The sequence below is a fragment of the Melospiza georgiana genome, chromosome 6, assembly GCF_028018845.1.
Source record: "Melospiza georgiana isolate bMelGeo1 chromosome 6, bMelGeo1.pri, whole genome shotgun sequence".
Taxonomy (NCBI): Eukaryota; Metazoa; Chordata; class Aves; order Passeriformes; family Passerellidae; genus Melospiza; species Melospiza georgiana.
In genome coordinates this window covers 33,480,740-33,496,132 of record NC_080435.1, presented here as the reverse complement: position 1 = coordinate 33,496,132, position 15,393 = coordinate 33,480,740, and the positions used below count along the sequence as shown (strand labels likewise).

Below are 15,393 nucleotides of genomic sequence, written 5' to 3'. Positions count from 1 at the left end.
GGCCGCTAATGGAGTTGTTGCCGGGGAGGAAGCGCCGCCGCTGAACTTCCCCGCGGGCTTTCTTCCTCCTCTCCTCCTCATCCTGCAGCCGAGAGCTCCTCTCTCGCCCTGGGAGCTCTGCTCCCCCTCCCTCCCCGCGCCTCTCCTCACACAAACAGCCGTGACGCATCCTCGCTCTCCGCCGTCCCCCCCCCTTCCCACCCCCAGGCTGGTTTAAAACGCCTCCCTCCCCCCGTCGCCAGCCTTCTCCTTCGGGCCGGCGCGTCCTCCCTCCGCAGTGCTCGACGTCGCTTTGGAGGGGGTGGGAGATCTTCGTCGAACCTCTCTGCCCCCCTTTTCCCCGTCCCTCCCCGCCTGCCCCGGCCTGTGGCGGCTCCGGTGTCTGGAGGAATTTCTGCCGCCGCCTGCCCCGGCTGTGCGCGGGAGGCGGGCGGGCAGGGAGGGAGGCGGCCGAGCAGCAGCAGCAGGAGGAGGAGGAGGAGGAGAAGAAGGAGGAGGAGGAGGGCAGCAGCGAAGGCGGCTGCAGCGGGAGATGAGCTGCAGCGGGAGGACGGTGCGGTGCAGCTTTTTGCGGCGGGGAGCCCTCCCTTGTCTCCACAACTCTATCCCCCTCTAACCGGGAGCAGCTCGATATCAGAAGATCCGTGGGTTTTGCTTCTGTTTGCTTCACCATCACCACCATCATCATCGTCTCCAAAGACAGGGGAAATACGCTGCACCGCCGGACGTCAGGATTTCGGGTTTCCAGGATAAAGACCGCTCTCCTACTCCTTCCCCCCGCCCCTCTCCCTTACTCACCGCACGGCCCGTGCCCTGGCCGGGGGCGGCAGACCGGGGGTAACAATGGTGAAGTTTCTGGTGAGTTCTGGCTGCGCCCTGGCTGCGTCGGTGCTGCTCCGTGTGCCTGTCGGATCGTGGTGAGGAGAAAATGAGCGAAGAGACGGCGACTTCTAACGAGTAAGTGGCCCCGCTCCCCCTCCCCTCCGCCCCGGGATCGGAATGGGGATGGGGCTCGACGCGTCCCTTCGGCTCCGCGCCCCGCGGGGCCTTTGCCCGCGCACGTACGGGTGCTGTCCTCCCCCTGCGCGGACTGCGCATTTCTGCTCGCGTACATGGAAGCCCAGAAGCTCCCTCTTTGTGAAGGAGCTTGGTTTGGAAGGGCTGCGAGCCGCCGGCCGGAAAAGCTTGGTTTAGGTAAAGCCCGGCAGAAAACGGTGCAGGTAACGATGGTGTCTTGGAGGGGGAGGATGGGTCTGAAATGCCCAGAGAGGTGTCGGCACGTACTACCTCCGAAAAAATCCTGTTACTTGTAGATATTTCACATGGAAACTAGTGTGTGGGAGCTTCATCCTGCAGGAAACTGCTCCTGAATTTTAATTGGATGAGTCAGTCCGTGTAAATACAGCTTAAACCTACCCTAAAGCCCTTTTTTCCCTTTCTTTTTTTTTTTTTTTTTTTTTTTTTTTTTTTTTTAATGAGCACTTGGGACTTTTTCCCCCTTCCCTTCCCCCCTCCCCACCCCCAGAGAGGAAAGGGATAGTTCAAGGATCTCTTAATATTTTTGCTGTGACTGGTTTGGAGGAAATTCAGAGGAGATTGTGTGTCTGTGCGGCTGTATTCCCTTGCATGTAATCAGTCTTTGAAATACATTTGGGTCGGAGGCGGTAAATGTTTGTCAGAAAACATCTGAGTTCTTTATGGCGTTGAAACAGGAATATAAAGTATTTTGAAACTTTTCTTGTGATCGGGAAGTTTAAAGTTGATTGCTGCGGTCTCCGAGCCGCAGCGTTACGATTTGCGATGTCGGTGTTTGCTCGGTCTGATTTTATGAATGATGCGGTGACGGCCGCGGCCATGGCGGTGGGGAGGGAGCGCGGCGCCCATTGTATCTGTAGGTAGCGGTGAGCGGCCGGGGAGCAGCCGAGCTGACAGGCAGGGTGCGGACGGGGTTCCTCCGGCAGGAAAGATGGATTTCCCATTTCACTGCCGCCTTCCGAGCCAAGCCTGCGCACCTTCCCGTGAGCTCCCCGAACGCGGCGTTCGGGTCCCCGGGGAGGCCGCGGGGGCCCCGCGGGGAGCGGAGCCCGTCGGGGCTCGGGCGCTGCCGCCCGCGGCGCTGAGCGGGCCGGGGGGAGCCGCCGCGGCGCCCGCGGGGCCGGGAGCCGGGGCCGCCGCCGCCATGTTTCCTTTTTTTTTGTGAATCGCTCTCATTTGCATACCACAATCTCCATTCATAAAAAAAAAAAAAAATTGCGAAAAAAGAATTGCTGTCACCGCCGCTGACCTGCGGCGGAACCTGCCCTGCGGAGCGCACGAAGCGGCTGCTCCCGGGCTGAGGGCCGGCCTGCGGCCCGCGGCCGGCGGCGGAAGGTCTCCAGGACCTGCTGTATTAATATGTGCTGTTCGCTGCTTGTTGACACAGTTATGTGGGAAATATCAGCTCGGGGAGGTGCTGGGAGCACGTGATCAGCTCCATTCATAAAATACCTGGCTGTCCATTCACAGTGCAGTACAGTGTCTGCATTCAGCAGCCTCGCAGATCAGACCTGCACGGGAAGGGAGAGACAGCCAGGCCGGCAGGTTTATCGGAGAGGGCAGCAGGAAGAGGGCTTATGGCTGCGAGCATGGGAAGTCGCTGTAAAGGGAGATGTGGAGGGACGAGAAAGGCTTATTTTTATGGTTTATGTTTATCCTTTTCCTATAAAGGAGCATGAATTAATCAGTACCTTCTCGCTGTACCATCTTACATTTAAACTAGGAAGAGTTTTATTCATAAAATGTTGAAATATTTTCCCCTTCATGAATAGAGTCAAAAATAGAATACTGAAAATCAAATTCATTATTATGAATGCATTTTCGAGACAGGGTATTAATCCATTTGGAGTAATTTACATTTTATTGATATAGCCTTACATCTGCAAGAGATCAACATGGTGCAGAAAGAAGGCAGTCATACCTAATGAGACATCTGAAAATGTTGCCTATTATAAAATACAGGTGACAGTGAAAACAGCTAAATTGATAGAAATCAACATTGCAATTTATTTTTCTGTCTGTTTACTCTGAGAATTTTACAGCAGATTAGCAATTGTAGTTTCTCCTTAACCTATGCTGTGGCTAAAGAGACCTCTGAAATATCAGAATACCAGGAATGCTTTTAATATGGCATAAATTGTTTAGAGGGCAATGTATTATCTTTGATTTTAAATCTATTGAAATTTAAAAAAACCCACAGTGAAATTTACTGATGAAGAATCCCCAGAACAGGCAGTGTATTTTTCTGATGTAACTGTTTTGTGGTTCCCAGCGTTAAAATGGTGATGTTCATTGCTCATGAGTATGCTTTTTCATTATCTTAACAAATTACACTGAGATGATCTTTAATTATATATCCATGGAGTGGAGGAGGCTTGTTGTTAGTACAGCCTAAGAGAATATGTGGAATATTACTAATCTTTACTTTATACAAGGAAGGAAAGCTCATATACCGTATTTGCTTTGAGTTTTTTCAATGGTGCTATAGGACTAAATGTGTTCTTATATAAATACCTTTACAAAGCACTATAAACGATGCTTTTTCTTAAAAAATACACAAGGGATTTTGTTTGTTTGCTTTTTTTTTACTTCATGTATTTAAATATTAGAAATAAAATAAGAAAAATATTTCTCAGTTGCTTTGCTTTTTTTGACAGCATTTTTGGTGTGGCCAGAGTCATAATTTCTCTCTGGTTGCTTTTGCACATAGCACAAGTGTGTCACTTCAAATGGCTGGGCAATATGATTGAAATTCCAGATGAACTGTTAGTGAAAATAAGACAGATGTACAAATTGAAATTCATATATTAGGAGTTCACTGTGTTTAATTTTATCAGTAGAACTGATGGCATCAATGGCCTTGAGTTCATTAACAGACCTTTCGGCATGTAAGAGTAAATACGGGTACTTTGCAATGCATTTTGTGTCATTGTAGCTACCAGGAATATTCTGGTGATTGAGCATTAGTCTTTGTTTATAAAACTACATTTTACAAAGTTAGATATAAATATTTGTGGTGTCTGGAGTTTGACCTCAGCTAACAATAAACTCTCAGTGGTGGTGAGAAAGATTAATTAAGAAGCTACATTAAGGACTACTGGGTTTCTTCTCGATCATGAACATATGGAAGGCAGCCTTATAACATTGTGATTACTACAGATGAGTCTTCATTGGTGATTTTTACATTGTTCTTGTAATGTTGTTATTGTATTTTTCACTTAGGTATTAGTTAAATGAAAGTATTTCTATACCTCCAGATAATTTTATTCTTTTTCTTCCTCAGTGATGTTTTGCAGTCAGGGTGGTCAGCATCAACACAATATATTCCCAAAGCCAATCAGTTTTTAAATTAAGGAATTAGAATTTTGAACTCATGGGTCAAATTGCTGCTCATGCAACTGAATATAATAATGTTGCAGGAGTCATGTCAGTGAGCACTATTCCAAATTTCTCTTTTGGTAGCAGGTTTTAATTGCTGTCTAGAAATGTGACTGAATTTCCATGTTAGGGAAAGCAGAATGGTTGTTGTGCTGTGTAGCCCTCATTCAGCAGGGGTGAATGATGACAGGCTTAAGATGGAGTCGTAGTTGCTGCAATCGAAAAGTAGCAGCACTGCTTTAGTGCCTTGTTTACTTTCCTCTCTATTGCAGGTGGCCGCTTTTATTTCAGGGAATGCTACTGCTCTCGAATCATGTTTAGAGTTGCTTTTACATATTGTATTTTTTACAGATTCAGACTGTCACATGCTGATTGTTTTACCACATAAATATACTAATTTTCATAGATAATTTAATTAAAGAGCTTGTAAATTAAACACACTACATTCTAATGCTGTGTGCTTAACAACATCAGGTTATGGTGCTGTAAACATCCTCAAGTGCAGATTTGAAAAAGTAAAGGTGAACAAAAATTTTAAATAATGTATTTATTCATGTCTTCCTTTAATATATATGAAAATACTGTTTGTACTTCATTTGTACTTCAGACTTGTATTAAATTTGTCTTACAAGCCTAGATAACTGAAAGCTGAATGTGAAATTGTATCACAGAAAGTAATGCCTATTAATTTGGGCTTATTACTTCTCGGAGGTTTTTAACACTTTTTGGCAGGCTAAATTTCTTTCTGCAGTTCAGGGCATATATAGACTCTGAAATTCTTCATCCCTTAATGAAAGGAATTTGTAAATAGAACTATTTTTTTTTATTTTAAGGAAAGGATTTTCTAACCCAATTGATTATATTAAATCATTGCAATTCTGATATGCTTTCATTTGAGGGAAGGTTGCTTATAGAGTCCTTGGGAGGCTTTTCCAGTCTTATGAAATGTTTCTTGCTGTCTGTTTGGCTTTATATTGTATGACACTATTTTGAAGGTGAAACTGAATTTACATGTTACATAATCTGAGAGTCAGTTGGGGGGGGATGGGTATTTTTACTTTTTTCTTTCAAAAAAAGGTTCACCCTAGCAACAGTCCTTGATTACTGTGATATTGCAGAAAAATGCTTTTGGATGTTTCAGTAACTGGAGCCAGCAATAATGTTTGAATTCAAGAATGCCGAGTGTTTCCCTTTGTTCATTTAAAATGTAATGCTCTTGATGTGTTAAAGTGGCTGTGAGGACATCAGTGTGATTTTTAAAAGTAAAGATGTTTCTTGAAAAGAATATATCCTGACAGGATCAGAAGTCACAGGATTAAAGCTGAGGGCAATCCTGGTACATTTGGGGGTAAATGCTGGCAATTTTGTTTGTTATTTACTCATTCTTGTGTATATCTGGAGAAATTTCGTGTATAGGTGATGATTTAATGGGGTTGTGACAAATACTAGAAATAAAAAATACTCTTCAGAGTATTAGCACAAGTTTAAAAAGGAGACAAAGGAAATAATTTTGTGTTTTTTGGTTTTTGTTCCACTGATTCCAAAAGAGTGACTAGGATATGACATAGAGTGTGTGTTGTCTTAAATGCTGTTGTTCAAATGTTAAATGCTTTCTCCCTTCTGCTCTTCTTCCTCAGTTAGAACATGTCCCACGTTACTCAGAAGAGTATGAAAGATGTCTGGAAGTTGCCATATTGTTCAGGATCCCGGTTTCTGTATGGCTGCTTTAGGAAGGAAATGTCTTTCTCTTTTTCCTGTTCTAGTGTGCAACAACACTTCAGCAAGTAAATTTAAGCTAGCACGGTTATTGAATGGCTAGAATTGATTGCAAACAGAAATTTCATGTTCCCTAAAAATATAAAGTTTGTTCTTCCCTTCTCCCTTGAAAATATTAATATCTCTTTCTGAAAGCGTTTTCCATTGTTTTGTATCTGTTTAATTTTGGGCAACTAACGTGCTACAGAGTTTCCAAATTAAAATTCAATAAGGTGTAAACACATTTGAAACTTTTTTTTATGCTTTTTAATACTTTGTTAGGTGTGTCCCTTATCTTCAGCAATGCTTATTTTTTGGTGAAAGGAAGAGGACTGAATGCTCTTGTGTATTGCCATCTATTTCTAGGTTTAAGACAATAGCAATACATACTTCTGTTGTGCTTGGTTTTCTGTACTCTGTAAGTGAAGATTTTTTTTTTTTGTTAATGCTTAGACTATCCTCTAGTAAAATCTGTTGGCTGTCATTATTCCCTGTGGTTTTTCTCATTCATAAAGTGATAACATTATGTATATAGTAAAATATTTTATGGTGTGTCATACTAGCATAAACACAGTACCTCTCCTACCTGAAAGTTGTAATAAGAATCAATCTATAAGACTGCAGTGGTATTGAACAGCACTTACACTTGCATAAAGTAAGCAGACATTTTAAGTGCCTGTATTTTCTAATATTTTCAAGCTTTATAGTAATGTTCATGCTGGTATCTGTGATATCAATTTGTTTAAAAATATATACTAATTTGTCTATATTCATTGCTTTATTTTAATTTTGTCCTACATAGGAACAAGAAAAAGAAGAAAACCAAGCGACCTACAAGTCTTTAAATATGCTAAGGGACAAAAAATTTGCATTTAAGTGCTCTGAGTGCTAGAATTTGTTTATAAGTGTGGTTCTGATTAAATAACTATTCACTTGCTACACACAGGCCCTAACTCCCAATGCTCCACTTAAGGTGGGGAAAACAGATGATGGTGATGATACTATTATTATTATTACTATTGTTAATTTTGTCCCAGTATAATGACAGTAAATTAATCTATCTGTGAAAGGAAATCACTCACAAGCATTTTTCTCTGTAAGAACTCAATGTCATATGACACTAAATAATTCAAACAGGGAAAACAGGCTGTAGAAACTTCCTCAGTTAGTGTGTTCCATTCTGCACTGCTGTGTGATACCAAACTTCCATTCAGAAGAAGTGTTTTTCATGTGTACACTATGCAAGAATTCACCAAATGTGTATAATTGAAACATCTAAACCATTTTAAAAATTAGGTGATATGGCATCTGTTTCTTCTTCCCCCCTTCCATATGTATTCATACCACTGTTCATAATGTTTTAATTATGTAAGGAAGTCTAATTCTGTTAAAGCAAGTTTAACACTCGCCTGTTCAGAATGCCAGAAGGAATTCTGTGGCCCAAATGCTTGGCTTGAATGGTTTGGTGAGCCAGTTTTTGACAATAACTAGTGCTTACAGACATAGTGACATAGAGTGGTTTGCAAGAGCAGGTGTCATTAAAGTCTACAGAAGAGTTGGGGGTTTTTTGAGTTGTTTTTAAAAACCTCCAGAAAAACAGCAATAAGTGAATAGGCTTTCCCCATGATGATCTGATGACTGTTAACAATCACCCTTTTTCTTTGACTCCTGCTGGTTAGTTGAGATACTGAAGTTTGTCAAAGCAAAAATGAAACTGATTTATTTCAGCTTTAAGTAAAGTCGAATGTTGTCAACAAACGTACGTACCAACAAGATGCATCAAAAATTTAATTAATGAAACAATTACTGAAATCTAGTGCCAAGTTTATTAAAAATTGTTACTGGAACTGACTGTCTTCCCTAAATAACTCCAGAATGGTAAGATGTAGCTGTCAGTGAGGATTCCTGCCAGGAGCTTTTATTCCTTCAGAAATTGTGCAGAACTGTTTTGGTGAAGTGGTATAAACCTTGGGGGCAGAAGAGATTTCTCTCTCCTTAGCCTTTTTTGAAAGGATTAAGTAAGGTTAGTGAAAGGTGGGAGTACTGCGCCTGCTCGGATTTAGGAATTTTTATGTAGCTTCTTAGAAACTTTTTAACCTTTCAGATATGCTAAAGTATTCTGAGCCCTGGGTATTCCTTCCTGTGCATGGTGTGCTTGTTCTGGATCCCAGTACAGCATGTCTTAATATGAGGCCTGTGGTTGAGGCTGATACATGTTGAACATTGAACAGGAATACATTTTTAAAAGGTGTAAAGAAGCTAATTCAGGATTTAGAGATGAGATTTATACATTTAAAATGGGAAATCCTGAGGGGATTTTTAATCTATGTATGGGGCTGACCTTATGTAACAAAGCTGTATGTCTGTAAGCACTAGTTATTGTTGATAATCACTGGTCTTTGCTTGCTTTAGGGCCAACAGTAATTTGGAAGTTTCATATAGCAGGATAGACTTCAGATAGGTATGTTTGTGCTCTCTTCAGGGGGCTGTTAACTATCTCATTACAAGTTCCACTTGTGATTCAAATGATACTGATCTGTGCTACTGATGCAAAATAACTTTGGCATTGCTGTCTCTAATATCAAAAGATTTTTAAGAAGAAATTGGTTGCTGGTACCAATTGTACGTAATGAGCATGCCAAGGGAATGCAAAATTGTAAAATTAAATGTTTGAGAATTTTTGTGTTTGAGAACTGAGAATTTTTTGTGCAAATAAAATCCATGTGGCCAGCATGCATGAATTTTGATGATTTTGGTAATAAGACAGATACACAGTTGTAATCAGGTTGCCTGGGTTCTGCTCTCAAACCTTCAATATTAGGAAATGACCAATTCTCTTTTTTTTCAACCGCTTGTCTAATTTACTTCTTCTGTGCCAGGGAGGAATATTTTGTCTTCTGGTCATGCACGGGTGGTTCTGTGTAATTGAAGACTGCATCTTAGTAAGCATTAAAATTCTATTAATACTAATATTGAAAAATAAAGCGATATTCTGACAGATTTGTTAGGGTTTTTTTGTTTGATTTGTTTCTTGAGTTTGGTCTGATTTTAGTCTTTAATCTTCAGATTTCAACTATGTGAGCATTTCAAATGTTGGTAATATCACTGTAATTGCATCCAGACTTGTAGCATGCTGTTTCTTACATTCTTTCTGCTAATGTGATTTTCTTAATCATTACCTGAAAGGCAGGGTTTTAGTGTTGGGGTTTTTTTCCCCCCAGTTCAGAGCCTCTCTCTAACTTTTTGAGAGGTTTATTTGAGGAATAATACATTTGCCTTGTTGAACGTTATTTTGGTTTGGTTCTTTAAGGCAGTAGTGGTGTCTGCTATGAGGAGTCATGCACACTTGATGCATGCATCTCAATGTGGCAAGTCACAGAGTGGCCGTGACACTGTTATCAATGTATGGGCTTATTTGCTGTGGGGCCACCTAATGTAAGGGGTGCCATTAAGCCTGGGTTTTCTGTGGTGTCCCTCCTGTATCCTACAGGAATGGTGTCATAGTTCAGTACCTTGTAAGCTCAAGGTACTTGGCACTCACATTGACATGAAAGTGCCTGTTGCTTGTCATTTCCTAATGAGTAAAAGAAGAGTAAGTATGTTTTCTATCTGGATCTTTTTTACTGCTTTCTGGAGGCATAGGGTGAGTGGGGAAACTTGCAGGTAAACTGTGTTCATAAGATCTTTTACTATGTTGTGCTTTGTGGTTCCCAAAGAAATTAGTGTGTGTAAATCAGGCCATTATTAATTGCACAGTTGTTTTAATGCATTAAGACCCATAAGTGTCTTGACAGAATCTTTCTTCATCTTCTACTTCTTTTAGCCTCCAGAAAACTTTTTTAATGGATGTGTAACCACTGCTTGAGCAGTCTTGTGAAAATCTCTAGCACAGTACTTTCATGCTTTCTGTTTCTGTACTGAACGGGGCTAGCTTAAAATATCTTATATTGTCTTAGATGTATTCAACTTGACACATCCTCTAGAAGAGCCCCCATATGCACCTTAAAATGTACGTGCTTTGTTACTATGGTGATGCAGAAGAATCGTGCATGTTAACAACCCGAGTTAGGTAATGGAGGATTTGCAGAAATCAGTTAAGCATCTGCCTGGGACATGGCAAACTGAGTCTGTGACCATACCTGCACCCCAGCCTCTGAGCTGCAGGCAGGCTGAGGGAATCTTGTTGTGGGATTACCTGCTTCCCTGCTTTCAGGTTGTCTGAGGGACAAAGATGACTTTTTGCTAATGGTTTTAGAAGGTGAAGTAGTCTTGCCTTGTCAAATACTTTTAAGTACCTTCTGTCGTATACTTAGGGTGTTCTGCGTAGTGTAAAGGAGATGCTTGGGCAAGTGTGTGTTTGTCACTGACACAAACCTCATTTTGCTTTTCCTCAAACTACCTGGGCTGACGATGCATGAATTCACAAGCTTTCATTTCTCAGTCATGGCTGTCAGCAAATCCTGCCCAAGGAGGACACGTCCACATTAATTGCCCTGAAGCAGGGTAGAAAACATGAGCTCTTCTTCATCTGTTAGTTGAATTCTGGATGAAGAACTGGTCTATTCAAGGAAGCTATTCTAGAGCAGGTGAATTTAGAGTGCTGTACTTTAGTATAGTGTAATTTCCTGTGAAGGCCTTTTATTTTCCTTGTTCTGGAGTAAGTTGTGGTTAACTAGGGGAAAACTAATAACCTTACTTGGCTAATTAGTGACGCTTTTTCAGGTTCTCTCTTCTTTCCTTCTCTGCTGTACATTTTAAAAACTATAGGTTTTTTGCATTAATTATTTTGTTTATTTTGTTTCTTTGTGTTTTTTGTTTGTTTCATTACTGCTGAAAGTGATGTATCTTTTCCATGTTTTGAATGTGATGGTTTTGAAGTGTGTGGGTATCTCACCATCCTCATAGATTTTGGCTTGTTTTTAGTAGTTTTAGGAAGCATTTTTAGAGAATATTTCTCTATTAGTGTTCTCATGTAGATTATCCTGAAAAACTTCTCTGGAAAGTAAGCCACTGGTTAGTATCTCTTGGAGATGTTTCACTGGCCCATTAGCATCCTTACAGGTCTTAATACCAGGGTTTTACCCTTGAGCAATGCTAGCAAGAAGTGTCTTTTACCACTCTGGAACAATAAAAACATAACCCAAATAAAAACGTGTTTCTTTTGCTGTAGAAGGGGAGAATGCTTCCCACAGGCTACAAGTTCATCTTCTTTTCATCAGTGAAAGAAGACATTGCAAAAATATTGAAAATCAATGTTGAGTCACTTCTCTGCTACAGAAAATTCAACTTTTTTGATATTTGCCAACTAATTTTTCTGATGTAGAACTGCAGATGTATAGCTCCTTTTCAGAACAAAACCAAAATGTGTGCACTAGACTTGAGGAATAACGAGAAATAAGTTTACCCAGTCTTATTTCAGCTGGTTTTTAGGCCTGAGAGGCTCTTGGCAGATACAGGATTGGCTTTTCTACCATTTGGCAAATCTACGCTGCTTGAGCTTGAGCCCCTCAACTGAAGCTCAAGGATGAAGTAAGAGCTTTTAGTTAAAAATCCTCATGCTCCTTTCAGTATGAGCTTGGACCAACTTAGCATCCCAAATAAAGCATGATGATCCAAATCTCTTCCATGTACTTCAGTAAAAGATCATTTCAGTAGAGAAGTTGTAAGAGAGAACTTCATTGTATTTCACATGGCAAAAGAGGAAGGATCGAGCGACACTTCTCAAGGACAAGAGTGATTTTGGTCAGCTTTTTTGAGATTGCTTCACAGTTTGTTTTAAAGGCAATTACAGTCAGGCAGTGCAGAAATTGTGGTATCCTACAGTAGAAATTAATTGCTTTCTTTTTTTTTTTTCTTTGTTTCTTCACTTATACCTCTGTATTTTACAGTGGAGAAAACATAACTGTCAGTTACTTGGTTAACGTCTGTGATCTAGGTGTATTTGCTGAGAGGATTTTTTTCAGTGTTGTTACTACTTAGCTTCCCTTATTTTGTCTAAAGAGTAAAACAGTACATTTGATTCCTGATGAATTCAGTCTTAATAATTGAAATTAAAGATGCTGTTCAATCTTTTTATCATTAACCAGAAAAATGTGGTTGTATCATGTTTTCAGTAGGATATAACTTCCATTAGCTTTATTTGCATTGAGAAATGGGGTTCTCCAAAAGAGTGATCTTACTTTCCTCTGCAGTGGGCTCTTACTATAACTCAGCAAATGATTTTGTCAGGATGTATTCCTGTTTGTCTTTGGGATTTGTCCTTTGTCAATAACAATGCTGGACAAAAAGCAGGAAAATCTTTTGGTCTAACCTTTTCTTCATGCAATATTCCAGTAGATCACAAGAAGCTCAGACTAATAGTTCTCACAGTTGAAATAGCCAGCTACTATTTGTATTCTTTTCATTTCCCTGACAGTATGATCAGAAATTGCTGTAGCATCTGGCAGTGCAAGTAGGGAGGTTTATGTATTCCTTCTGTCTATCTTTTGAAGATTTGATTTTTTTCCTAATGATAAACTAGATTCATTAACCTTCAGTCTCTCCAGCTCCTTTATGTACCATTTTCTTCACAAAGGAAAATGTTGTGTGTGCTTTATTCATATAGATACTAGACTTGCACTGCAGTTTCTCAGTCTTGGCTAATACCAAGTGAGGTTCTAAGATCCACAGGAGTGAAGTTGAATTCAGTGGTAATCATATTTCTTGAGATTACACAAAATTATTTATCTGTGGCTCTGAAGGGTCTCAAAGTTGTTGCTCCTTTGTAAAAATACACAGAAGAGGGTACTCACAAGCACATCTTCATAGTTGCATGGGTGTTTTTAAGAGATGTATGTAAATGCCCCAGCTCCCAAGCAGTATGAAGATTTGTAATGATATATCTGATATGTGTTGTCAATGGCTTTGTTGTAAAGGTTTCTGATAGCCTGCATTATTTGAAATGCTTAACTCTTCAGGATACGTTTGAAAGTTTGGTTTGGGTTTTTTTCAGACCCTTTCTGATAGCCTGTGAAGTATTTCAGAATAAACTACAGTTGTTTATTTAACAGCCATTTAAAATAGAAATAAAAGAGAATTCCATTATTGCAGTGTTTAATCAACACTGACATATCCAGTTTCACTAAATATAAGAGTACTGGTGCTGTCATTTTGACACACAAAATAACTTTGTTTCTATGTAGTTAATAGTCCCCTCTTAAAGCAACTAAAGCAAATTTACAGTTGAAATCAGTTAATGAGAGAGAGTGGGAGTAGATTTATTTAAAATCTACTGAACTTAAATGCTCACTTGTTTGCTTTTTCATGGTAAAACAGATCTGTGGTTTGAAATGGTTTGGGGAAGTTGTGACAAGGCAGATGATGATTCAGGACTGTTGAAAGACTACAGAGGGGTCAGCTGCAGTTTCTCCTTTCTGGGAGATTGGTAATATCCCTTTGAAAATGTCTGAGAAACTCAATAGAAACGTTGAAGATGTTCAGAGATCCCATTTATATCTGGACAGTATTCCAAGAGCATCACAATTGAATAATGATTAAGTAGTGTATTTTGTTATTTTAACAACTTAATGCTGCTTTACTGAAGATTATCATGCTTTACATAAAAACATAAGAATTTCCATATAGGTTCTGGCAAAAATTTTTGTTGACATCCTTTCTCTATCTTTTCCATTTGCTATGAAATTTGGTTAAATTCCAAATGCATCTATTTCCTCATCAGAAGGTTTGAGCTGAAATATATTATTTCTTTCTGGATTGTTTGGTGGGAAACTTTACCATGTGGTTGTTTGGTAGAGCTTCATTTGACCTTAGGAGAAAGTTAGATTTGGGTGGTTTATCTGCTCTTAATTGAAGTGCTGTGTTTTCAGGCATTTAGAAGTTACTGAAATTGCTATGCCAGCTTATGCAGTTTTAATCTTTTGATGTAACTGGCTGTTCGTGCTTGATGGTAGAACTTGAAATTAGTCTTATCTATATGAAGTATTTCAGTATCTGTGTACTGCCTGGGTATTTCTTTTCTTGAAAACATTTGTCTCACAAGAACCAAGTGAATAAGGTGATGAGGAAAATGGTAAGCATGGTGTTCTAGGGAAGAACTTAGCAGTTCAGTTTTGTTAGGAAATGCATGGAATTAATGGTCATGTCAGTGTCAACTGCCTTCTTTCTGATGAGAAGGTGATGTTTTAGCAGATAGAGAAGGGGGCTGGGAGGTGCTGGTGCTCTTGGGGCGAGATTGCCTGTGCTGCTTTCCTCCAGTCTCTGTTCAGTCAAGGCTCATTCATTAATACTTGGAAACTGGATGGGTTTCTTGTTTGTTTGTTTTGTTGGGTTTTTGTTGTTGGGTTTTGTGTGTGGTTTTTGGTTCTTTGGGGTTTTTTTAAGATCCTAGTTTATGCTAGATACAATTGAGGCACAAACAAAGGATTTTTTGATTAAAAGTTAGGTACTTCAAAATTTGCCTGTGTATTCCACTTAAATGTATGTCTGTCATTTTTGTACACAAAACAAAATATGCTTAATGGAAATCAATTTAATTCAAGGAAATTCTAACTGCTTTTCTGGGCCAAGGTGATACTGACTGCAAATGTGAATTCATAGGGGTTTGAGAGAGCTGCTGAGTGTTTTAAATTACATTTTTTGTGTTGTTGGACTAGAGTTAACAACCGGTCTGGTGTTGCATGCAAGACTTCCTCAACTGTAAAATCTTTTTTCAAGGGTGGTTTATCTGTTAGATGAAAGTATGAAAATAAGGGAAGGAGCACGGAAGGGCAAAAGTAAAGCTGCTGTAAGGGATACCAGTGTCTACAAAATATAGTCATTTCTTTCCCCTAATTAGAACTGGATCTTCTGCCAAGACAGGTCTGCTGTTCCAGCTGGGGCTTGCAGTAGGTGGTATATACCATTCTTCTAATTCTCAATGGCATTGATGGAACCTGAAGCTACTTTTCTTTGCTCCTGACTATCCTTGTTAGAGGTTGACAAGAAAGGCAGTAGAGACAGTAAGACAATGCTGAAAGAAAAAAAAAAAAATAACAAGGAGAGAAATCTGGGCCCTAGTTTTAGGTACGCATCTAGAAATCAGGCAAACTGCTAGCATTAAATTTCTAAAATTATTTCAGATGCCTGTGTTGCTATTTGAGAACTCTTCTTGTAGCAGATTTTTAAGGTTTTTCATTGAAGTATATAGTACAGTGAGCATTAGAGTCCTTTATTAAGGCTGCTTCTCAT

At 39.8% G+C, this 15,393-nt stretch overlaps 1 protein-coding gene across 1 annotated transcript in view; it reads left to right on the top strand.

Annotated features, from left to right (window-relative positions):
* Positions 1-285: 285 nt before the first annotated feature.
* Positions 286-15,393, top strand: part of SPRED1 (sprouty related EVH1 domain containing 1) — a 61,279-nt gene continuing 46,171 nt past the window's right edge. Inside the window, exon 1 of the mRNA XM_058026005.1 lies at positions 286-957. Within this exon, the coding sequence (XP_057881988.1) occupies positions 929-957 (29 nt within the window). The 5' untranslated portion in view covers positions 286-928. The remainder of the gene's footprint in view (positions 958-15,393) is intronic.